Genomic DNA, 25,278 nt, shown 5'->3' on the forward strand with positions numbered 1-25,278 from the left:
TCTTTCTTGTTTTTACTGTAACTTTTTTCCTTATCTCAAAATATGTATTCTATGACTACAGAATGAAGCTTTCTCTTTGATCTGCTCCTTCTTAGAATGACGGTAAGATTATGTCTTTTGCAATGACTTATTGGAAACCATGAAACTGATTAATCCATTTGGCAGTCTCAAAGCCAATGCCACCCATCCATACAAATTAGATTCCTTTAAAATGCCGTCTACCTCTGTGAAGTTACACATTCGTCAGGTATGAGAGGGAATGTCGCGGAGCACTGCAAGAGCTAGATTTCTGGCCCCTCTCCGCCCTTGAGAAATACGTAAATAGAGAGTTTTGTGGAAGATAATGCCTAAACTTGTCAGCTCCAAAGACATGCATAAGGGGATTGAGACAACAGTGACAGTAGGCTAGCGTATGAGTGATATAGAAAGCATAATGCATCAGCTCCTGTGAAGTCAAGACTGGGAGCCCCAACATCTGTAGCGTCTCAATAAACACAACAATGTTGTATGGCGCCCAGCAAATGAAGAAACCCACAACGATAGAAAACATCAACCACACTGCCTGTTGTTTTTGCTTCAGGCGAGTCTGCTGGATGGTCGCTGTCATTCGAACATAACAGAAAGACATGATGGCAAAGGGAAACAAGAAAAAAACTGCTATCTGGATGTAGTAACCTAACAATATCAGATGGTCTGGCTGTCCACAGAGTTCGCACAGTATACCATCCGGATCGTTTATCGTCTCAGAGTACACTGCCTCAGTGAGACAACAGAGGATGGAGATCGTCCACGCAGCAGCACACGTCAAATGAGTGTAGAGCCGCCCTCGATCTCTGTATGTCGACGCGCGCGCTGCGTGCACCACCACTGTATAACGATGTATCGTTATGGCCATGAGGAACAGCATATAGCTGTAGAGACCAAGCAATATAGAACCACTCAACACCTTGCAAGCATACCGGCCAAAAACCCAGCCATGGATGTAGTAGACGGCCCAGGGAATCAGGGTTAGGGTGAAGAGTATGTCTGAGATGGTCAGGTGCAGAAGCAACAGATTAGACACACTCTTCAATCCCACTCTCCATAGCAGGACCCAGAGCAGGTAAATATTCCCAGGCAGGCTGAGGGAGATGATCAGGCTGTAGCACACGACACTGTATATTCCTGCTATGACGAGTCCCTCGTGTCGCTCCAGGACCTCAAATGTGGTTTCGTTATAGTCATATGAATAATATTCTGTGGTCCTGATGTCGTAGTCAAACCTTTTCTCCAATGTAGGGGTAGTAAGCTCTGGCTCCATAGCTTTACTTTAACCTACAGCAGTGCAATAATTAGATTATTAGGATTTATGATGATTAGGTTATTTCTTGTTGATTAATGAGCGTGTTACAGAAATTAATACAATTTTACATTCTTTCGTTTCTTGTCTTGCAACTTTCTTAATGTTTTCCCAAACATAAAATACAATGAAAAGCACCATGTGTAACCTACCTAGGGTATGCCTACAGATATTCAACTAAAGCATTAAGTAATCATAAAACAATTGTATTAACAAGATAAAATACTACTTAAGATTGTTACATTACCTTGAAGATATTTGCTCTAGAATTGTGGAAGGACAATTTGTCTCCCAGGACTTGTATTTCTGGTGAGTGAGACGTTTCAGAGAAGGGAAAGGAAGTTCAATAACCAGAAGGTCTTCTTATGTGTGATGAGAAGATTCCAGCCCAAATGAATGAAATCACTGGCCAGAGACGATGAATTCTCCCTTCTAAAATACTAAGAACACTGACAACGTGCTGTGGGTGTGAGAGATGACGAATCCTTAGCGGAAAGAAACACTTCTTCAAAATCTGAAATCTCTGCAGTGAAATTCAAATGCGTCATTATCAGTTGGGAAAAGAAAAACCTAAAAGGCATTTGTTTGGTTCCTGTTTATTTCTAGTTACTATTAAGTCAGATTTGCACTGACTCTAATATTATTTACTGATTGGTTGGTGATCTGTCTGCTATGCCATGTAATATGGTTTCTCTCTTTTGTCCATGTTTCATACCATTAAAGAGTCCAGGAAAATAGCCACATTATATGGTCATGGAGGTTAAGAAGATAATACTGCTGTAGAAGCCTGTGTGAAACACAAAATTCACCCCTTTGCAGACAGCATCCCCAAAGGTCCATCCATATACATGAAAGGATGCCCAGAAAGGCAACCCAGAGGTGAAGATCGGGAGTCCCAAGAATTAGACGCACTCCGCATTGAGAAACGACTCTTTTGATCTTTTTTACAACACTGTCCCATCCATTCCATGCATGTTTGATTTTTTTTACGATGCTTTAATGATGGTGTTGGAGAAATATTACTCTCCTTTAAGATAACAATTGTAGCAACCATGATAAACAATGTAATAATAATGTATTCATAGTTATAACTGTTAATATAAACAATTACATTGATTCACCCCTAATAATAATGTATTCATTATTACAGGGGTGAATCAGTGTAATCGTTTATATTAACAGTTATAACTATACAATCCTTTGTATTGTAAGAAATGTCAAGTTCTCTTTGTTCAAAAAGAAGAGGCCTGTGAGGCCTTTAGGGGACTGCATGTGAGATAAGGACGGCGCCTCTGCCAGAGTGTTGTGGTCAGTCATAATGTATGGAGAAAGGACGGCGCCTCTGCCAGAGTGTTGTGGTCAGTCATAATGTATGGAGAAAGGACGGCGCCTCTGCCAGAGTGTTGTGGTCAGTCATAATATATGGAGAGGGTGAAACGTTCCAGGTTTCATGATATACCTTACTCCACTACTTAGCAGAGCAGTAAATATTGGTGAGGACGTATGCTAAATGTAAAGGAAATAAACAATAATGAAGTAGCGTAAACCAGCGATGAGAGAGGTCTGTGAAGATGGGCCAGCAGAGGCGCCCCACATACAAAGAGATAAGGTAATGTGAATCTTTTTTTTTTTTTTTAGAAAACGTGTATAAAAACCGGTGCTTTGTGAGAAGGCGTCAGTCACTCCCCGGGACCTGACTCAGTTTGTTGTATGCCTTTTGAACTATTCAATAAACTTGAACTGCATCTGACTCAATGTTAGACTCCTATTGTTTTGTCTCAGAACAGGAATCAGGTGGTGTTGGGACTCAGTCTCATTTGGCCCAGGCTGAGAATTTCACCCACAATGGGATATGGTGTAACTGGGTGAACTGTTGTGTGTGTCAATAAGTGTATATTGTTTAAGCACTGTGTTGGTGTATGATCACATTTGTCTTTGATAATGTATGAGGTGAAAAAAACTTAAAAGGAATAAATGACAAATTAGCAACTAAAACATGTGATTTACTATATGCAGATGTTTACAGCTATGAAATTCTCAGGTAATCGATGTGTTTACTTTGGTAAACTGCGTGGTTGTTGTGACAACACTTGTGATCCCCAAACGGTAAAGCTAGCTATGGTTAGCTTCTGCTAACCTTGTGAAATTAGTGATGCATTAGCTAAGTGACTTTCTCTATTAGCAGATGGATAGCAGAAGACTTATTTTAGAGATAGGCCTATGGGTCTAAAGTCTATACGACACATACATGCCTGGTACAAATAGGGCAGTGACAAGTGTTTCCAATTCCGTAGTTCCGAGCATGTGCAGAACGGATCGTGCACTTACAATTCTACGTGGGGGGGGGGGGGGGGGGGGGGGGGGCTGCCGATGGTAAATTTATGTCCACTGTCCGAGGACGTGAGTGACGTTCAGAGGAGGACAGGAAGTAAACTCCTCACCAAAGTTATCACAAGCAGAAAGTATTTTAATTTGTTGCAATAAATAAAAGAACGAAAAAATAACGCTATTAACCGATTACCGTTATTTCAAATAAATGTTTTTGTCCCAGAACATTAAAAAATATAAAGTCTCTGGTTTCGTTTTTGTTCGTGGAGAAATATCAATTGTTTCTGGTTTTTCGCTGATTATCACTACTGCTTATCGCAGTAGTATGTAGCGATAGACAACTAGGAGAGCCGCTCACCAGATCTGTTGCCATTGCCTGGATTGGAGGACAGGATCTTGTTCCACTTTTTCTTGTTTTATTATTATCAAAATTTACCGGACTTCTTTCCATGGATTGACATGATTGGACGTGGTCCTCCAGAGTCTATGATCAGAACCGTGTCCATAGCAACGGTCTGTTTTCATAGTAGCGGTCTGCTATTCAGAAATAACAGACCACAGAATGTCGTAATTGACCTATCAGAATCGAGTATTCAACAACGCTGTGCAATAAGTAAGGGGTAATGCACAGCCAGCCGGTCACTACAGTGAAATATACCATGACAGGGTGATGCAGGTCTAAATCACCCGAAGGACTCTATTTCAGTGTAATGAATGGCTCGCCGTACATTATCCTGCTTAGTACACGGCTACTCACTAAAGAAATCAATAATTTGACACAAAATATTGATTAAAAAAATTATTTTATTGATTCAAAAATGATTGTATTGCTTCCGCTAAAAATAGTTTCATATCAACAGTCTGTGGTCTGCTATACACAAATAAGAGATCATAGGATGCTGTAACTGACCAATCAGAATCGAGTATTCAACAAAGCCGTGTAATAAGGATATAATAAATGTCTTGCAATGTTTTCGTTTCGTCATGTTGCCGATCAGGAATATAATGAAATCAAATGTATTTTTTATATCGTCATGGTACAACGTTTCATCTAGACGTCGTCATTGTTGACTAAATTGAAAGTCCCTTCGTCAACGAATATTTTTGTCATTGATTTCGTTGATGAAATTAACGTTGGTCTCATTGTATTCGCCACCTGACATTTCTCCCCTGAAAGTTTTAAATGTAAAATAAACCAAACAAATATTTCAACACAAATGATAAAACTGTCTTGACAAAGTAGAGTATGAGAATGAAGAAGTGAAAGTCCTACCGTGTTTCACAATTTATGAAGTAGGAACAAACTGAAAAAACAAAAAGCATGAAATAATTTGTGCATGAAATGAAGCCATAACGATGCTTTGCATTTTTACTTTTTTTACAACTTTGGATTATCAAGTGAAAGACTTATGTTTGTTTTTGTGCTTCAGTGATATGTAGAAAAGTTCACTATCTACATTTATTCATTTATTTTATAGGCTACAAATGTTGTCCTTTAAAAAATGAATTTATTTAGTTTATTGTTCTTGTGGATGCGGTGTTAGACTTTTGGTTGGGTTTCCCCAGCCTGAAGAATGTGCAAGGTCCCACAAAAAATGTCTACTTTTTCTTTTTCTTGAGATCAGACGTGATCATTTGGCAAGCAGTGACATATATTAACAGGTTCTTTGGACAAATGTATTGTAACAGTTTTGCAACAATGATTATGCACTGTGTGTAAAATGTGAATATCTGACTGAACTCAAAGAAGAGTTTGGAGCTTCATATGTTGTAATTAAAGAGTTAAGTCACAAATACAAACAGGAATGCGGTCTGGACTTATATCTCAATGTTGTGTGTTTATAATTCGGAGCCAGCCCCTCTTGTGTGTCCCATTTATCCTAGTGTTTTACTAAATAAGTCAAACACTTTCAGCCCCCACTTTCACCATGGCAACTACCACAGGGGGAAAATCAGCACTGAAGGATTATTAGAGATCTACATTGTACACTTTGAAGGGGATCAATCAATGTGTTTCTGTTGTATAAGAATCCCTGTGCTGTTTACCAGCATGGAAGGCACACATACCGGTATATTCACTTAACCTCACAAAACAAACCTGTGGTATACAATTATTAAATAGTTACAGATATTACTCAAACATACGCACTCACTGAATGTTCACTCTATCTTTTCGTCAAACATATACCTAATCACAGACATGTTACTGGTTATGAGCATGTTCCACTGTCTAACAGTTGGGTTCACGTGTTCACGTGCAGTGCCATCCCCCCCACCCCCACTCCCATTTCCTCTTTGTTTCTCTCTGCCTCTCATCGTGGGAAAAGAGGACTGAGGTCAGGAGCAAAAACGTCATAGCAACCATCAACCCACACCCAACTTTCTGAGGTTTTCATTTTATACTTCATAGCAGTTACTACTACTTCGGCTACTACTACTGAATATTCCTTTGCAGTGATTATGCCGTTATCTGTAAGAGTCAAAGGTTAGAAAATAGTTAGAAATCCTTTGTTTAGTGATACTGGATTAATATTTTATATGTCAGCCTCTCCAAGAGCTTTATTATATTACCCCTCTCATTACTTTTCCTCTGTGTCCTAGATCTTATTAACGGCATTAACTTTCAAGGTTCCAATTCCAATTGTGTCCTTTCACTTTGAACATTTAAGTTAAGTATAACTGTATTTATACAATGAATACATTAATATTCAGTTAGTTTTGGAACACATATTTTTTTATTAGGGTACAAAAGAAACTTTGGGTACAAAGTACTCTTCCTGCATAAATGAATATTGGTTTATATTGTGTGATATTGTGAGAAAGTACCACTCAGTTCTAGTCCTGTAGCGCCGTAGTAGTGCACAATCTGGATCTCTTCTTGATCTCAGACACTTGAATCAGTTCAGGTAATTACCAACCCCTCCATTGGTTCAGTCAGGTATGTTAGTGAAGGGAGAGAACAGGTTTGTTCTCCAAAGACTTTGACCCAAAGTCATATGTGCAGGACACAGAGAGCTCAGGATAGTCTGCTGGGCTTCTGAATAGCCCAGATTTGCAATAATATAAAGCAATCTACTTGTGTCTGTGCTTATGTTTCTAGAAAAAGTAGTCATAATTTTGACTTCCTTCTGCTGTGTGTCTCACTGATGCACATTAAGTGGAGGTACGTCACCTTTTATTTCATCTCGTCCATGAAGTGGTATTGTTTACATGACTGGTCACTTGTTTGTTTATCTTTAACCTGCCCTGCTTTTCTTTCGTTGCCCTGTCTGCCACATCTCAAGCTCAGAAAAGATTTATATTAATCAGCTTTACTTATTTTAACTTTGCTCACTGGCAAAGTCGTTGCTAAAATGCAATGGTAAATTGTTAGGGTATGCAATAAAAAAAAAAAAAATCCTTGGTATTAACCCTGTTATTACCTCTGTAGTTGTCAGTTCTGTTCTAGGTCTTCCTGATTGCCATCATGAACACTTTAGTGCCTATGTTGACCACCTATGGGTTAGAGTTTCTCAACTCTTATCATTGGTATTCTGTAGTTTTCTCGCAGACAGTTATGATTTTGTGTATAACTGCTTTCCTTGTAGTGGTGGTTATGAATCATAGAATGAATAATGCAATCAAACATGTACAACATTTTGTGATGCTCTGAAATGTGGGTAAGTTAACTGTTACCATATCACCACTACACCACTGATGGGACTGGAGAGTTTCTAATTTTGGATTATTGTTTATACTATTACTTTTGCTGTTAGATTAAGTTTATCTAGTGTTTTACTTCTGTTTACATACAGTTAATCTCTTATACACAGTCCCCTTCAATCACAGACACAGACACAAACAAACAGCCATCCTATTTCAGTCATCTTGTGTGTATGATAAACATATAAGTAACGTATGAGTAACAAACTCCTTAGGGCTGTTTTGTTGTTTTATTGCATCATGTATCCAATGCAGAACCTTTAATTGAACTGTTATTTACATTTTAGCATACAAAATAGATCTGGATTTCAGAAAACACAATCAGTTTCACAGAAATAATTCCCAAAGGTATATTGTTTAGAATAAAATAAAATGATTTACCTGCTGTTATCTGCTACAAAACAAAAACTGCATTACTTTCATAAATTCAACTGATGATTCTTTTGCGCTTATTACTTCAAAGACAAACGTAGCACAAAATAATCAAGATGTAATGTACAAAAGGTAAGAAATGCTTAAAAATATATATTGTACAGCAAGCATAATCAAGGTTTGAATTAATTGTGTGATCCACTCAGAAAAACGTTAGTGAAAAGCAAATGCTTCCAAGCAAACAGCTCTCATTCTTTTGTATAGTTCATTCAGATTTATTCTGTCAGTAATATGATGACCTGAATGTCAGTGTAGATCAGGGGTGTCAGGGTCCTGCTGTTTTTCTTGTAGACCAACTAAATAGAATCTCTGATTGGCTGAAGAGTGTCCACACCTGTTTTCAAGGTGAAAATCAACAGGTAACTAAGAGGTGAAAACAAAAATCAGCAGGACCCCGGCCCTCCAGGACCGGAGTTTGACACCCCTGGTGTAGATCAGTGCAAAAGAATGTTCCTTCCTTTGTTCTCAGTGGCTCAAATAATGATTCACATGTTAGTACATGGAGAATTCTTCACCATTGGAGTAAATTAGCAGGCTATGGCGATTTTGTGGATCAGCACTGGACTTACAGAACATCCGTAACAACACCTTCAAATGATTCCTGAATTTTATCCCAACAAAGACATAAAACACGGGATTCAGGCAACAGTGAGAGAAAGCTACCAGCCGACACACATAGAAAATATAGTCTATTGTGATGCTGATGTGACACTCATTGAATGGACTCACATTCCATGCCATCAAAGAGTTAAGGAAAATGGATACATTGTAAGGTGCCCAGCCGAGGAAGTAAACCACCACAATGCTTAGGATCAGTCTCACCGTCCTCCGCTTTGTGTGAGACGTAGGACGGAGCAGGCGCATGAGGATCTGAACGTAGCAGAAAATCATGATCACAAATGCAAAAATGAAGAAGCCGTTCTTTTGATAGGTGCTCCAAAGCTGCCAGTTGAGATCTGCAATCCCACAGTAGTTTACATTAGGTTCATTGGGATTCATCTTGACCGTGCTGAAGATAAGAACAGGAGTTGCCGCTGCAAAGCTCACAACCCAGATGATCACAGAGGTTACAATGCAGGGACAGCTTCTCCTCGATATCACTACAGACATGGGATGTACTACAGCCATGTAACGGTGAATGGTCATGGAGGTTAAGAAGATAATACTGCTGTAGAAGCCTGTGTGAAACACAAAATTCACCCCTTTGCAGACAGCATCCCCAAAGGTCCATCCATATACATGAAAGGATGCCCAGAAAGGCAACCCAGAGGTGAAGATCAAGTCAGACACAGCCAGGTTCAAGAGGAAAGTGTTGGTCAAAGATTTCAGATTTTCATATTTTACCAAAATCACCAGCACCAACGCATTACCCAGTAAGCTGAGTACAATGACCACAGAGAAGAACACGGGAGTGACAATTGCCCCAAATCGGATCACGTCAGTCTTATTGCAGATCTCATCATCGTAATCGTATGTATAATAATTTGAGGTCGTAGTTTCATTGTCTCCATCACCTGACATGCCTTAGCTGAAAGTAAACGTGAATGTAAAATGAGAATATATATTGAAGTAAAATGTCTCAAAAAAACCCAAAACAAAACAGAACTCCAGGTAAAATCAATGAAGGTTTTCATAAAAAGATATGTGCATTTTGTGAAATTATTATTAGAAAAACTGAAAAAATGCCAACATTATTATTATGATTATTATTATTATTATTTATTTTTATTTTTTAATTATTATTACATTAGAAAGTGCAGGCATGTTCTTTGCACTCTTACCGTTTTCACCCTTTTTTTTAGAACACTGCTGTGATGGGATGCGCTTGATTTGAGGCAAAGGTCTGAGAGTGAGAGTGATCTTTCTGCTATACTCCTATACCTATGAAGAGATGACTTGTGAAACTGCTACATTTTCAAAAAGAGGATGTATTCCTGCAGTTTTTATCACTGAGAGCTTTTTTTCATTTGATATGTAAGTAATTATAAGTAATTATAAGTAATTTGATACAATATGTACTGTGTCTCACAGACTTCTTGAGAGACAACAGCAATGACAATGACGATGCCTTTTTATTTATTTCCCTCCTCTAAGGCTATTGATGTAAAAATTTACAAGCAGACCATTGTATTCATGTTGTATGGAATACAGTCCATGGGGCAGAGAATGAAATGAAAATGTACTTAATATAATACTAATTTTTATTGAAAAGAAAAGACAAACAACAACAACAAAAATGCACTTCGTAGAAGGCCGTGTTTACCATTCCTAAACTAATTCATATGATTCCAGTACTTAATCTTTTTAAATGCTATTACAGTAACTTTTTAAATTCATATGATTCCAGTACTTTATTATTTTTTTTAATTCATACGATTCCAGTACTTTAACTTTTTAAATGCTATTACAGTGAGCTTTTGCCGCTATATCTACTTCCTTTATGAAACAACCCATAGGCTACATGGTTTGTTTGTTTGTTTGTTTGTTTGTTTTGTGCTTCTTCCACATTAGTAAATGTCACTTGGTGACTTGGTTGACAGTATCAGTATCAACTGCGCACTATGATACACCACGTTGCGAAATATCATGTGACATACAGTACATTTACCAAATACACAGTGCAACCCAACTTGACGAGTTGTTTGCTCACATGATCTGCGCCGAGAAAATCTCATTCGGTAACAGATCTGCCAATCTTAAACACCGCCTACTTCAGTGGCAGCATTTTGTATCGTATGTAAACTGATCGATTTGGTGGATCATCTTTCTTTTAAAAAGTATGTAAATGTACTCAGTTGGATTTTATTTCCTCATGTGTATGTTTTGCTTGATTCTGCTGAACTCCATCACTTTGTAAATTTTGTTTTTTGATCATTCTGTTTTTTAAGCGAAAGTTAAGAGTTCACAGCAGGTGTATCTCTGCCTTTCTCTCTAGGGGATAGGAATGCTAGTGGCAGTTACCATGCTTCTCTGACTGTTTCTTAATCCGTTATGTGCGAAAATGTTGCCGAACTTTACATGTCCCATTATCTAGTAAAAGTATTTATTCACCGGGCTGCGAATGTTGTTTTCTTCGAATCTGGTGAACTGATTGATCTGTCGCTGTACCAGAATGTTGTCTTTGGCTGGGAAAGTCCCAAGAGTAATCATGTTCGCTAGATGTTGTTTTGTTCGAGATGACGCGGAATCACTCACCTGCCAGTTTAAAAGGGGATAGATACATTGTAACGTTTTAACAACAACGACTCATCGCATTTGAAATGATCATATTTAATAAGTCTTCGTAGTTATTCCTCCCACTCATACAAAATTTTCTACTGTAAGAACTTTGTCCCGAGTTTAAATTGTGTGATTTAGTAATAAGAGGCAGCTGCTCAAAATCTGGATGTATTTCCTCAGTAGAAGTAATAGCAGAAAATTAGGTATGTTCCCTTGGTGAGGAATTAAGTATCTCTCTGTCTCTCTCTCTCTCTCTCTGCGTGTGTGTGCTGCATGCGTGTGTCTGTTTGTGTCAGCCTGCCTGGCTGGCTGGATGACTGGCTTGCTTAGATTGGTAACTAGTACCTCTTGTATGTCCCCTTCAGTTCAATGTTGACCATATGAACCCTACCCTTTCACCCGTCTGTTCACCATGGCAACCACCACAGTTGGAGAAAATCAGCTCCAGAGGATTATTAGAGATCTACATGGTACCCTTTAAACATTTAATGACCCTGTTATTGCTGTAATTCCTTTGGTTTTAACAACAAATAAGGTTTCTAATACTCCTAAATACTCATAACCTGTTTTTTTTAATAGTTTTGAAAAGTTTGTTGACATTTTGGCACCGAAGAAAATGAAAACTATAGCACTCCTAAGGACAGGAGTGTTGGTTTCTTCTGAATGATGTTGTAGTAAACATCTGTGTACTGAAATTCTTATGTCATGCAATGCAGATGCAGTTTCTGAGTTGAGTAAGGAACACACTGAGAATCAAGAACCCATCACAGATGACAGCACCAGTCTACACAAGTTCTCATACAAACTGGAGTACTTACTGCAAGTATGACACGTTTGTCCTCTAGTGCTATCCTGCATGCAGTGCTCTAAAAAAAAAATAGCACATAGTCAGACTAAATGCACAAAGACTAAAATAGCTCACAAGATTTTTTTTTTGTTGTTCCCCCTGCCAGTTTGACCAGAAAGAAAAGACAACATTTCTGGGCACCAGAAAAGACTACTGGGACTTTTTTTGTGACTGCCTGGCCAAGATAAAAGGAGCTAATGACGGTATCCGCTTTGTCAAGTCTATCCCCGAGGTAATCCATGGCATGTGAACAGATGAACAGACGCACACACACATCCACACAAACACACCCAGACACACTGTCTGAGTCACATCTGTCTCTCTTTTAGCAATGTCTTCATCAAGACCACACAGTTTCTGTCCTTTTTTACCTCGCGACTTCTTTGCAACTTTCTTTTCTTTTGTATTCAGTATCGTCATGTAAACAGTAACTATCTTGTGTTTTGTTTTGTTTTGTTTTCCATTCCTCCTCTGGGAATTTGAAGCAGGGCCTCTCAGTGGAGTTCAGCCTGAGGTTGGTCATGAACTGTAGGTCATAGAGCTCATCCTGGTGCACTCTCTGAAAGATCGCTCCGTGTCTAAAGACTCTATCTGATCACAAAAGAGCCTTTAATTATATTTTTGTAGAATCATGTAAATGCTCAGTATAGCTATTTACAATGTGCTTGCTATTTATCTGTGTATCATCTACATAGGGTGTGTTCAGTTAGCTTATGTGGTGAAATCAAGATGTCAAGGGAAGCTGTAATACAGTTCTTTTTTTTTTTCAGAGAGTGGGCGAGGTAGGGCTGTTCGACAGGTCTCGTGTCATCTTTTAATTTAGCATAGGGGAGTTAGGCAAGTCGGAAATGTGCTCGGTGCAGTAGTAGATTCAGTGGAGTGTCTGCTTTAGAGTCGTAGTTGTTTTGACCATACCGCTGTAGAATCAGAACAACTGTGCGAAGGTTAAGCCTTTTTCAAAGATTGATTTTGTAATGCTTCTCATTTTCACCATCGCTTTTACCCACATATGCTTATGTTCTTTCAGCTGACTGATATAGACTGCTAGCACTCACACAATGCTGCATTTATAAACAATATGTACATTTTTAAACAATTTTGAACCAAACCAAATGAGTGTTATTCATCAGAAACGGAATAACCTGCCCATCTGGTGTCCTTATGTTCTTTAATTTGGCCACTTACTCTAATCCACCCGTCTGTTCAGCTGACAGTGTGAGTCTTACAGACACACCTAGGGCATATCCCTGACCACTAATCCTTCAGGTTAAGTCAACACCTTTGACCTTTGAACCAGTAATTTTTTCTTCTTCTTCTTCTTCTTCTTCTTATTGGTTTTCTTTTAGGCATGGTAATTGCCTGTAATAACAGTGGTGTCTCTTCCCAACTCCAACTTCCAGTTTTACAAAGACTGGGGCATATTTGGTCCCATTTGTATTCTCTTTCCTTTTCTTGATCTTATATCACAATCAAAGTGATTTATGTCAGGTGATTATCTGATGAGGGCAGCACACTGGCGCAGTGGGTAGTGCTTGTTGATTAGGTCTTTGTGATCAGGTTTAAGTGATTTGGGTTTTTGTGTGTGTGTGTGTTTCAGCTGAAGACATCCCTGGGTAAAGGCAGAGCTTTCATCCGTTACTGCCTGGTACACCAGAGACTGGCAGATACCCTTCAGCAGTGTCTTATGAACCAGCGAGCCACCAGGTATTGTACTAGACACAATTACTCATTCTGATCAGTGATAGCCAAAAATCTTCCTGGACAACTTTAGTGCATGCAGGTCTTCCCCACACAAACCTGTGTCATTCAGCTAATTAATACACTGCTTATCAGTGCACTGCTTATGTAAATTGACCTGGCTCACAGTTCAGTTTGTGCCTCATTTTTTTGTTTTGTTTTGTTTTGTTTTGTTTTCGGGCCATGGATCAGTTTGAATCATAATTTGGCTTGAAAGAAAATAGAACATACTCAGAACTGAAGGTTTTCTTTCTTTTTTTTTTTTTTGAACAGATACAGAACACAAAATAACACCAAAGCAACACATTTAGCACAAGCAGCAACAAAGTTCTTCAGAAACATGAGGATGAAAGAAAACTAATCTTCAGTACCTTTTATTTTAAGATTTTTATTTTAGAAGAAGAATATGAGGCTCTTTTCCATGACGATGAGCAAAATAAATGTAAACATCAGTACATTTTACTTTAAGATTCTTTTTCAGGACAACAAAAAGGTGACTGACTACTCTGAACTTCTACACATTAATGTGGCGCTGCATCAATATTAAAAAAAAAAAAATTTCCCACTTAGGGAAGCTTAGAGATTAGATCTACTTTATTTGTTCATGTGGATTTGACTGCTCTAACACAACTTGAGTTATTTATGGTCTGAGTAAGGAGGCCATGCGTTTTTGTCGTTATTTAAAATGGTTACTCAGTAGGCATTGTCTTTAAAGCTGTTGTAATCATTCACTCACTTAAAACATGATAAACACAGTGCACATATTGCATCATGTATTAGAGCTCAGGTGGTAAAAAAAAAAAAGTACTGTGGTTCACTACAGATGTACTGTGAACCAAAGCAACGACTACAAAACCACAGTTTTTCGTTTTAGCACAAAACCATCACACCACTGTTAATTTATATTAATTCAGATTAATGAAATTGTTCAGGATTATGGCTCTCCAAAGGGTTGTCTGCGTCTACTGTAGATAAGACTATGTAAAACCATCATAAACAGCTATACTATTCTATGATGGTTAAGGGAGACTCAAGGACACAAGTGTCTGCTTCCACTCTCAGTGTTCTTGAAACGTAACGGAAATGTTGCACAACTAAGAAGAATACTGAGTCAAAGGAAGTGAGCAGTCTCTAGTTTACTGCGATTTTGGAGAAAACAAAGCTTTTGCTTGCAGTGTGAAAAAAAACTGAAATGTGGTACAAAATATTTTTTTTGTTCCACAACCCACTTTCGACGCATTTCTCTCAGTTCCCGGCTCAAGTTTTACTTCTGTCTTTTTTCTATCAAAAATAAACTTTTGGATGTCACATATTCCTTGTTAAGATGAAACGAAAATGGGATGGGATGGGTGGAGGACGACACGCATGCAAGTATTTGTGTTTTACACGTACAGATTGTGAAATGACTCTCTTATTTTTTTTGCTTTTTGTTTTTCAGTGACTGGTACTATGCCCGTAGTCCCTTCCTGAAGTCTCACCTGAATGTTGAAATCGTCAATCACCTTTATGAGCTCAATGAGGTGCAGTTTGATCTGGCATCGAGAGGCTATGACCTAGACACGGACTGGCCAGCTTTTGCCAGGTAGTTCATTAGAAATTCCCCCACACAGCAACGTTGTGTCATGCTAAACCCTAATACCTGGCTAGCATTGTGATACCTTAAGTGAAGATTTTGCAGTTTTGCGTGATCTTCCATTTCTCTAAATGACTTCTGCTTTTTTTTTTATGCCGTCGTTCACAGTAAACAAATTATTAAAAACAAAATTAAAAATGTTTCTAGAGTTCGGGTTAATTAGGTTTTACTCTTCTTTTTAAGCATTGTGAAGCATTGTGTTTATGCCAACACATGCCTGGTTAAACACTGCCTTCTGTTAGCTAAAATATTAAAGTTCAAAGTCCTCAAGAAGCAGCAAGGTGTCCTACTCTTGGAAGACTATTCAGTCCCTGGTGAAACTGTATTGTTGTTGAAACAATGCACAGATTCATGTTTTGACTAATTTTTGAGGTTGCACTTCTTATTTATGCTTTTGAAGATTCTTACTGAAATTCAGTGTGTTGTTTTTTCAGGTGAGAATGTATAACTGCTGTGTCATTTTTGTTTATGAGAGCTTTCATAAGCATCAGATGACCAACTGTGACCTTTACGGTCGTGTACTTGTGACTGCATGTTCAGGGAGGACTCTTGTTTGTTGAACCCCCATGATATTCACTATTTAACATAACTACTCAATTATGCAGTCTTCAACTTTCTTGAAATTTTGAAAATATATAAACCCAAACTTATGACTGCTTCTCCCAGCTCTTCAAACTTCATTCCTGCAGCTTTTAAGCCACTAAGTTGTAATGAGTTAAAAACTGTACTGTCCACACGGGAGAAGCTGTATTTAACTGCACCGGGTGCTACGTTGGCTGATTCTTGCAAGTGTCTCTCTTACAGAAGGACCCTGGGATCATCTGTATCACCAGCTCAGCAGTGGAGAGCACTTAGCCGATGCTCCAGTGTCAACAGTTTAGCCAGTAGTTATTCTCAAGTATGTATAAGCTACTTGCACCTGTGCTCAGACAACAAATCTTCTGCAGTGTGCACAATACATCCACATGAGATTTTTTAATCACACACAGTATACCCATGTCTACATTAAGAATTTATTGTCAGAACTCTAACTTAAATCTCTTTCTTGTGGTTACTCAACTCATTCCATCATTGGTATATCTCTCTTTCAGCAACCTCCAGAGTTCCTCCCTGGGCCAGACCTTGGTTCCAGTCTCCTCGGTGATCGAGGGGAGCTCGGAGAGCTCTCAAACTTTAATGCTGCTGATGATTTGCGTATTGAGCTCGACCAGTCAGAGCTGAGGCAGCAAGACCTCCAGAAACGTGTTAATCTGCTCACTGAGGAAGCAGCACATCTGAAACGTGTGGTCAAGGATCTGGAGGAACAGCTGCTGGTATCTAAGAGAGCCAATCAAGAGCTGCTTAAAGAAAAGAGCAAAGACAATCAGTTCTCTGACACAAAGAAAAAATTAATTGGGGAGCGAGCTAACGGACAGTGTGCAGTGCGGCTCCAAGCTACCACGCAAGAACTGGAGGCCCTTCGGCTCAAGGAGGCATCAGAACGGCATCTAGAGAACAGACTGAGTGTTGCGGAGAACAAGAACATGGAGCTTCTGGCAAAGCTGGATGAGGCACTCAGTGAGAAAGGCCAGCAGGTAGCCACCTACTGTGATACAGCCTGGAAGATCCAAGATCTGCTTGCCAAGCTCAAGAAAGCTGAGGAGGAGAAGCTGGAGGCCCAGCGTGAGAGTGAGGAACGGGCCAGGCAGGCTGAGAAGCTTGCCCAGGACCTCAGAACGCAGGAGGAAAGCTTGAAGGAGAATGAAGCAAAACTGGCCACATTTAGGGTGTCAACAGAGGAAGACAGGGCAGCGGCTCTGCAGCAGGTTGAGGAACTTCAGTCTGCTGTAAACCGCCTTCAGGGTGCATTGTCTCTAAAGGAGCGGGAGACGGAAAACCTATGCACACAGCTTCAGGATATACAGAACTCTGTGGAGATGCGGGAGCATCAACTGGAGGAGTTGAAAATTAGGGTGCAAGAGGAACGAGAGGAACATCAGCAAAAGAGCAGTAATCTGAAGAATGCTCTAGAAGGCCAGCTTCACTCTCTTCAGGAGAAGTTAAATGACAGAGAGACTGAGCTGTCACTCAGCACTCAGAAGGTTAAGCAACTAGAGCATCAGAATCAGCGTTTGGCTGGAGAGAGCCAGAGTTTGATGGAACAAGCCAAAAGGTTGGAAGACTACAAAGCTCAGTGTACCAGCCTGATGGAGATCAATGCCAAGCTCCTCCAGACGGTGAAGAGGAATGAGGAGAGCAGCAGGGAGCTCATACAGACCCAGACAGCCATGGAGAAAGAGCTGGCTACCCTTAGAGCCTCTGAGAGACACCTGAAGAGCAGGCTGGACTCAGCAGAACTGTCAGTTGAGGAGAGAGAGAAAAAGCTACTTGAGGAGAACCAGCGTTTGGAAGAGAGCCTCCAGACAGCGCTACTGAAAAATGAGACAATGGAGGCAGGGGTAAGGAAGCTGGAGGTGGAAAACCAAGATCCTAGAGATAAGCAGGTAGCTGAAATGGATCAGCAAGCGGCCAGCCATGAAGAGCTAGAGGGAAGCCCTGCTTCCAAGGAGAATCTGCAGGAGTCTCAGATGAACACTAACTCTCAGCTTGAGGGTCAGGTGCTTGAGACAGTGGGAAAGAACCTGGGATGGAGAAAGGAGTTCAATAAAACCCAGGGTGCTGAAGTAGGGGAAACAACGTCAAGGCTAGCTCTGGCGGAGGCTCAGCTTGACTTGAATATGAAAGAAGTTTCCAGACTACAGGAGGAAGTGACAGGACTACGTGCTCAGCTGCTGGTGAGTGCAGAAGAAAGAATGAAGATTCAAGCTCTGCTGGAGGTAACTGAGGCATCACGTGAGGATCTCCGGGCACAGACTGATCAGTTGAAGTGCCAGGTGGAGGACCTGAATCGCAGGCATGTGGAGGAACTCTTGCGTTGCCAGGAGAGGGAAGAGTCACTAGGGAAGGAGCGGGACAGGGAAGCCCAAGCGCGAGCAGACCTCCAGGGCGAGATGGTCTCAATGAGAGAGGAACTCTGTGCACTAAAGAGACAGAATGAAGCCCTGGCTCTAGAGAATAGCGAGGCTCGCGAGGCCCTTCACAGGGCCAACACTGAGACGGCTGAGCTGGGTGTGCATGTGTGCATGCTCACTGGCCAGAATGAGGAGGCAAAGCTTCGCTTTGAGGGTTTGTCGGCCAGGCTGCAGGAGCTGGAGGAGTCCGCGCAAAAAGATGCACAGAACCTGAACGACAGTGTGGAGATCCTACGCAAGGAGAACGCCAGCCTTCAGGAGAAGCTGAAGCAGGCTGAGGGACTCCCCACAGCTCTGCAGGAGCTACAGCAGCAGCTGGACCAAGCCCAGGAGAAGTCTACAGGCATGCAGGAGAGCAGTCAGAAGGAGATGGATGCACTCAGAGCCAAACTGAACAATGAAACCACAGAGTATGAGGGCAAGATCAAGGTAGGCATGTGTAAAAAAAATTAAGTGACGCTTTCTTTGGAGACTCACTAATAACACTATGGAATTTCATCCTATTGGTTTTATCCATTCGTTCTGCATTGATCCCTGTGATATTTTTAATTTTATGAATTTATATGTTCTCTTTGATAAGTAAGCTTGTATACTGTTAAAAAAGTTATTTTATTATCTGTTTTTTTTTTCTAATTACTAAAGGGTCTTGATGAGGAGATTATAAGTTTGAAGTCCCAGTTGGAGGCAGAGCTGCAGAAGATTTCTAGTCTTGAAACCAAACTTACTGAACTGGAGGTACATACATCCAACCACTGTTGACCATGCTTATCTAACATCCAGAACTGGTGTTAGATAAATTGTCATACCCTACTGTTATAAATTAATACAATGCTAGTACATCATTTTATCCATTAGGTAAAACAAACATACAATATCTATAACCCCAGATTTCATGGACTGTTTATGGCAATGTGTGTGTGTGTGTGTGTGTGTGTGTGCGTGCGTGCGTGCACGTCTGTTTTAAAGGAAGCAAACAATAACTACAGTCAGATGATTGAAGAGAAGAACGCACTTGTTGCCAGCTCTGAAAGTCTGCTTCATCAGAAAGAGGAACAGCTAAAACAAGTGAAAGGGGACTTGGCAAAGTGAGTTGTTTTTGAATAAAATATGTAAACAGTGTCCTTGAAACAATGGACACACCCAAAATGTCCTGGAACTTTCTGTGGTTTTCGACCCACCACTTTTTTGTTTGCTTCCGTGTTTTTTCAGGGCAGAAGAGGATTTGGGTATTGCACAAAAAGCCTGTCAGGACCTTAGTGAGAGCCTGGGTAGAGTTACTGCAGAGAAACAGGTCTGTGACATGAAGATGTCTGCTGAGATTGATGACTTGTACCGTACCAAGAGAAACTTGGAGGAGAGACTTGTTGAGCTCATCAGGTATCTGAGTACCTGTGTCAGTTGTGTGCTCAAATGTCTTTGTGGGTTGTATCTACAAAAGCATAGCTGCTCTGTGACCATTCAACTATCATAGATAGTCAGTAGTTGATCGCTGATGAATAGCTTTCAGAGACAGTGGCCTTAAGTCAGTAGAAACTGTGGCATCTTGGTATATGTACATATTTACATGCTGTGTACGTTCCCTCCATTGTCTTCTATCATTTAAATGTGGTCTGGCTCCCTCTGCAGGGACAAAGATGCACTGTGGCAGAAGTCAGATGCCCTGGAGTTTGAGCAGAAGCTGAGAGCTGAGGAGCAGACCGATAAGGAGCTGAACTACTGCCTAGGCTGCCAAAGTCAATTCAGCTGGTGGCTGCGCAGACATAACTGCAGGTGAGCTCGTGACTAGAAGTGTCTCACAGGGGTTGTCATAACAACTGGTTCTTTGTTTGTGTACAAACGTTCCACTGCTGACGTGCTTAGGCTTTGTGAAGTGCAGCTTACATAAGAAAGAGTCTGGACCTCATACTGAACTATCAGAGGATCAGAACTGACGTTGATACACAGACATGACCTGCTGTGTCTCTCTTTCTCAGGCTCTGTGGCCGCCCCTTCTGTTATTACTGCTGCAGTCATACAGTTAGCACTCAGCAGGGAGGCATCAGAGAGCGATGCTGTAAGGACTGTTACTCTCAGCACAGCACAGGCGTAGAGCGCCATCTACAGGAAGAGCAGGGTAGCTCCTCAAATTCACCCTACAGTCCGCTGTCCACTCCGACAAGGGCGAGTATGCCCAGTGTAACAGGTGAGTGTTTTATCATTCACTGAATGTAAATATACATTTATTATTAACTTTTGTGGAATTGAGAGTGCATTTTAATATGTTTTTTCATTTGATTACTGTAAAATGAAACATCATAGCTTTATGTTAATTGATAATTACCCATATCCTATGAAGACATTGAGCCTGACCAAGACCACAGTCACAGCACAAAAAAAATATGTTTTCCCTGGCAGACACGCTGTTTGTTTACAGAGCAGTACATAATACCACAGTGTTCATCCTCTGATTTACTATTCCGTTGTTATCACAGGAGCAGTAATAGTGGATGTAAAAGGGAGAGCCCTTAATAATATGGCGTGTTATTTTATTTCCGATTTGTCTCCACACAGTGGCACTGCAGTCTTCCAGACCAGATGATGCAGCCTTTGATATCATCACAGAAGAGGAGGTGAACTGTGTGTATGACAGCGACTCTTTGTCCTACACCACAGCTCTCTCACCAGACAGAGCACAGCAGGGAGGCAATGAACTGTGAGTCTCTTTCTCTCTCATTAATTTTATCTGTCACCTATGTACATAAACACTGATAATGGCTGAGTGATAAGTATGTCTGTCTAACAAATACTTCAAATTAAAAGTAAACTCAAAATAACACAAACCTTATTCTAAAAAGTTAATGTTAAATAAAATAATACTGCTCTCAGTAGCAGTAAAATCCCAGAGTTTAACTGTAAAATGCTAGGGTTGTTTTTATGGTATTATGTTGTCGTAGAAACAGCAGTAGTAATGCAGGGGATACTACCACAGAGGATTCAGAGGAGCAGATTGGCTCTGTGCAGGATGCAGAGATCTGCCTGCTCAAGTCTGGAGAGATCACGTGAGTATAAACTGCCCAAAAATCCCGTGTAACCTCACGTACTGCTGGGCGTGAATGACGCGTTACGTCATCAAATCTTATCCTGCCCTGTATATGGAATAATATCATTAAGGATTCCTCTGCTGACCTCATGTATTAGAAGCACATCCCGGTAAGCTTCTGTTTTGTATCGCCCTACAGACAGTCAATACCTTTGACTGTGCAGGATATCGCTCAGTTTGGAGCTAAATCAAAGGAACTGTTTATCAAGTCCAGCTGCTACAGTATGATTCCTGTCACAGTGGGTAACGCCGGCCCTTCAATTAGCTGGGTTTTCTCCTCGGAGCCTAAAAGCATTTCCTTCAGTGTGGTGTACAGAGAGAACTCAGATACACCACTGGAACAAGCCAAGGTAACGTATAAACATATACACACATTTCTTCTCCTTTCACAACATTTGACTTTTACTGAGCTCTGTGCAGTCATCTTTTTCTGAAGGGTTCCAAAAATTCTCTCTCGTTTGATATTTTTCAGGTGCTTATCCCATTGACAAGATGTAATTCCCATAAGCAAACTATAGAGGGACAGCTGAAAGTACGAAACCCTGGAGAGTACACTCTCATCTTCGACAACTCCTTCTCCAGGTAAGTGGAAATAGACGAATGTGTATGGTCTCAGAGAACAGAATACACACCATTTCACATTCATCTTCCTTATCTCTCTCTCTCTCTCTCTCACTCTCTCTCTCTCTCTTTTTCTCTCTCTGTTTCAATAGATTCATCTCTAAAAAAGTGCAGTATCGCCTGAGTGTGGATCAGCCAGGGATCTAAGACGGCAGTGATTGTGCATAAACAGAGAACATTCGTCACTTAGCTTCCCCTCCTCTATCCATCTGTCTTTGTGAGAGACAGAGAATTGCAAACCAGCCTGTGGATTTTACAGAGAGCACTGGCAGTGGATGTAACCAGACTTCTGCACACTCACAGTATTCTGAAAGTCACACTCAGCCCCTTTTTCATGGAACAAAGATGTGACATAAGGCCACACCCCTCAGTGCTGTGCTTTAAAGGGCATTGTGTCACTGTACTGCATGAATTGTGTGTCTCTGGTGGCTTTTCACTGGATGTTCTAAAAGAAAAGTAACTATTTGCTTTCTAAAGCACTTATAAAACATGGACTGTGTACTTAGTAACGCTTTAAAGACATTGTAGATAAACTGAAGGCGAATCAGGGTTCAACAATTTAAACATGCACTACAATGAATGCTAAACTGTAGAATTGTCTCATTGCACAAAGGAAAACTGAATGTAACAGTATATTTGGTGACATTAAGCTGCAGAGGCCTCTTTGAAAAAAGCACATGATGCCTCAGCTATTTACTTTTGCATTCTCTTCCTAGCACATTCTAAAACCTCTTCTCACTATATATTATACATATCTTATCTAAATATTATAATTATGAGCTGTTTGCTGAATTGGATGCTGCACAGATTTGAACTGTGGTGAGCTCAGTTTTGTTGTCAAATTGAGCTATGAGTGTAGGTAAAGTACTGAGGCATTGTACAGGTTTACATATATACATAGAGAAATAAGTAACTTTCCCAAAATGAAAATTATAAGTGGGCATACCCTCTGCAAGGGAAAGGTGAGATTTATCAATGTATCCTGCAAGAAAATGCTGTTGAATGATTTGTGGACGTAGGTGAATAGGCAGTGTAGTAAGAGAACCTCATTTTCCTGGCAGTCTCATTCTTTACAACTAACAGTGCATTTACATTCAGCTGATGCAGAGCAAAAATTCATAGGCAATATTTCAGCCACTGATATTTTTACATTCTGTTCAAATATGACTTTAGCGTTTATTTATAACTCGAAGCAGTACATCATTGAGAGCGTCTAGCTGCCAGACCCTTCTCTAAATCAAGCAACGGCGGTTATTTAATGAAAATTTCAGCTTGCATATCATTAAACTTTTTTGTATAAGATTAAAACCTCTGATAAAGTTTTTAAATTCAATTTTACAAAATAATGCACTTTTTAGGGATGTCTCTTTGAGCTGAGTATGGCACAGTTATACTCAGTTTTCATGAAGGTACTGTAATCCTCTGGTTAACATTTCCATAGTCTATGCACTGTCTAAATACAATACTGTAAATTCACAGCATTGTTACATGAATCATGGTTTAAGATGAAGTTGCAAATATGATTAAAACATTAGTTTGGTGTGATTTGCTGTCTGATATATTTCTTTTCCTATGTTCCTATGTTGTACGTTTTACTGTAAACTGAGTCTTTTTGATGTACAAACCCACATCTGCCAAAGGAGGGGATGGTTACAGGTCATCAGAGCACCTCCGTCAGAGCAGCTCTGTTCCTCCATAGCCTTTAGCTGGGTGTCTGTTGTCGGGAAGAGATGTCCATCTGATTCAGCCAGTGTTTATGAGGCCTGAGTCCAGGCTCTCTCCCAAGGTTAATGATCTCATTGTAAATCGTAGCACATCCTTTGGCTTTGCACGGCCGGCTGCTGGCACTGATGTGTGATTTACACACGCACGCGTGCGATGTTTAGGGGGGAGGGGAGAGGGGGCAGGGGTTTGGCTGAGGATGTGTACTGAATAACAATGTTGTCCTGAGACGGCTACCACACACAGTAAAAAAACACACACACTCCCACTCACGTCCCGCAGCACAGCCGAGACCAGGACACATGAAACAGACATCCCGGTTTGAGGTTTCTTTTTCCTAAAAGACGTTCATGTGTTACAGATTAGTGACATCCTTAACAGATTATGTACATTTGCATGTGTTCATTGTAACGCTCTTCCACCTTACACAATAAGGGTTTATCTCTTGCTTTTTGAGGTTTGGGTTGTTTTAAAAACAAACAACAGGTTGTCTGAGATATCATTTCCACAAAGTACACACACACACACACAGACATTGAGACATCGCAAGGACGGACTGAAATTCTGTGCGAGCTACTGAAGAGAACAGATGGGAATGTCTTCGAAGGAGAAGTGCTTTGTTTTTACTGAATGATCATTCAGGCTGAGGTCTGGGGACAGGAGTCGGCCCATAAAACGGAGAGAACATTTGTTTCATTACACAGGCTGCGCTTCCAGGCACATCCATCCTTCCATCCATCCATCAAACTATCCATCCATACATCCATCATTTTCAGGAGTCAGGATGATGGCCTTTCTAGGATTTTGGACACAAGTCCAGAGCTGGATCAGAACGCAGCGCATAGAGATAATGTCCATTTTGGACGGGGCCGGGCTTAGACTGTCGTAAATCTTTTGCTTAAGAGCTTCCTGTTCCACTCTGCCCTCACAGGTTCAATGCCAGACCACTCACATAAATGAATATGTGGTTAAGTCAGCAATCTAGTGACAGGCCTGGAATATGATTGATCTTATCTGCAAAATGTCACATGTGTAAATATAGGAATCATAAATCTCTGCAGTCATTTCCAACTTACATTTGACAGTGATGGTACGTTGCTGACACCATGATATTATTGTGCATGCATCTTTTTTTCTTGGATGATGCAATTTCAGTCATGTCAGGTATGCATTAATGACTTTATATGTAAACGCATTTCAGCAATGCTTTGAGGGACAATGAGACATCAAATAGCATGCTTGTGTGTGTGTGTGTGTGTGTGTGTGTGTGTGTACTCAACCACAGGGGTTCTGTCCACCAGATGGCAGTATAAACTAAAATCATCTCAATTTTGCTTCCTTGTTTGACTGACAGTTGAAAACAATTCCATTGAAATGTCATGGTTTTTCTGATATACTGATATACTGTTTGTCTCCATCTCCCTTCAGTGTACTCCACCTTATGCATTACAGTACTTGGGACAAGAGGAAGGAGGAAGAGTTTGGCAAATCTCAAATCTAAGAATCATCTCTTTCTCTCATGTTCTCACATGTGACTTGCCAATATGTATGTACGTGTGTATATAAAATAGATGGATAGATAGATAGATAGATAGATAGATAGATAGA

General features: G+C 40.3%; 3 protein-coding genes across 3 annotated transcripts; 1 reads left to right on the top strand and 2 right to left on the bottom strand.

Annotated features, from left to right (window-relative positions):
* Window positions 1-232: 232 nt before the first annotated feature.
* On the bottom strand, window positions 233-1,300 carry xcr1b.3 (chemokine (C motif) receptor 1b, duplicate 3). Its single transcript, XM_030774654.1, has one exon. The coding sequence runs from the start codon at window positions 1,298-1,300 to the stop codon at window positions 233-235; it is 1,068 nt and encodes a 355-aa protein (XP_030630514.1).
* Window positions 1,301-8,293: 6,993 nt separating this feature from the next.
* xcr1b.1 (chemokine (C motif) receptor 1b, duplicate 1) lies at window positions 8,294-9,322 on the bottom strand. Its single transcript, XM_030775737.1, has one exon. The coding sequence runs from the start codon at window positions 9,320-9,322 to the stop codon at window positions 8,294-8,296; it is 1,029 nt and encodes a 342-aa protein (XP_030631597.1).
* A 1,190-nt stretch (window positions 9,323-10,512) lies between these two features.
* Window positions 10,513-23,421, top strand: fyco1b (FYVE and coiled-coil domain autophagy adaptor 1b). Its single transcript, XM_030774241.1, has 18 exons — window positions 10,513-10,578; window positions 11,386-11,490; window positions 11,737-11,843; window positions 11,974-12,099; window positions 13,465-13,571; window positions 15,043-15,186; window positions 16,042-16,135; window positions 16,329-18,677; window positions 18,891-18,983; window positions 19,215-19,333; window positions 19,458-19,625; window positions 19,875-20,018; window positions 20,222-20,430; window positions 20,799-20,940; window positions 21,182-21,286; window positions 21,467-21,677; window positions 21,800-21,909; window positions 22,041-23,421. Exons 2-18 carry the CDS (start codon window positions 11,433-11,435, stop codon window positions 22,093-22,095), a joined length of 4,341 nt encoding a protein of 1,446 aa, XP_030630101.1. The 5' UTR covers window positions 10,513-10,578; window positions 11,386-11,432; the 3' UTR covers window positions 22,096-23,421.
* Window positions 23,422-25,278: the final 1,857 nt, after the last annotated feature.

The sequence above is a fragment of the Chanos chanos genome, chromosome 5, assembly GCF_902362185.1.
Source record: "Chanos chanos chromosome 5, fChaCha1.1, whole genome shotgun sequence".
Classification (NCBI taxonomy): domain Eukaryota; kingdom Metazoa; phylum Chordata; class Actinopteri; order Gonorynchiformes; family Chanidae; genus Chanos; species Chanos chanos.

Excerpts from the sequence above, each read along its gene's own strand:
- xcr1b.1 (XM_030775737.1), bottom strand. The coding sequence starts at position 9,322 with ATGTCAGGTGATGGAGACAATGAAACTACGACCTCAAATTATTATACA.
- fyco1b (XM_030774241.1), top strand. The coding sequence starts at position 11,433 with ATGGCAACCACCACAGTTGGAGAAAATCAGCTCCAGAGGATTATTAGA. Across the intron at positions 11,844-11,973 it reads AACTGGAGTACTTACTGCAA|TTTGACCAGAAAGAAAAGAC; the intron begins GTATGACACGTT and ends TCCCCCTGCCAG. Across the intron at positions 21,678-21,799 it reads CACCACTGGAACAAGCCAAG|GTGCTTATCCCATTGACAAG; the intron begins GTAACGTATAAA and ends GATATTTTTCAG.
- xcr1b.3 (XM_030774654.1), bottom strand. The coding sequence starts at position 1,300 with ATGGAGCCAGAGCTTACTACCCCTACATTGGAGAAAAGGTTTGACTAC.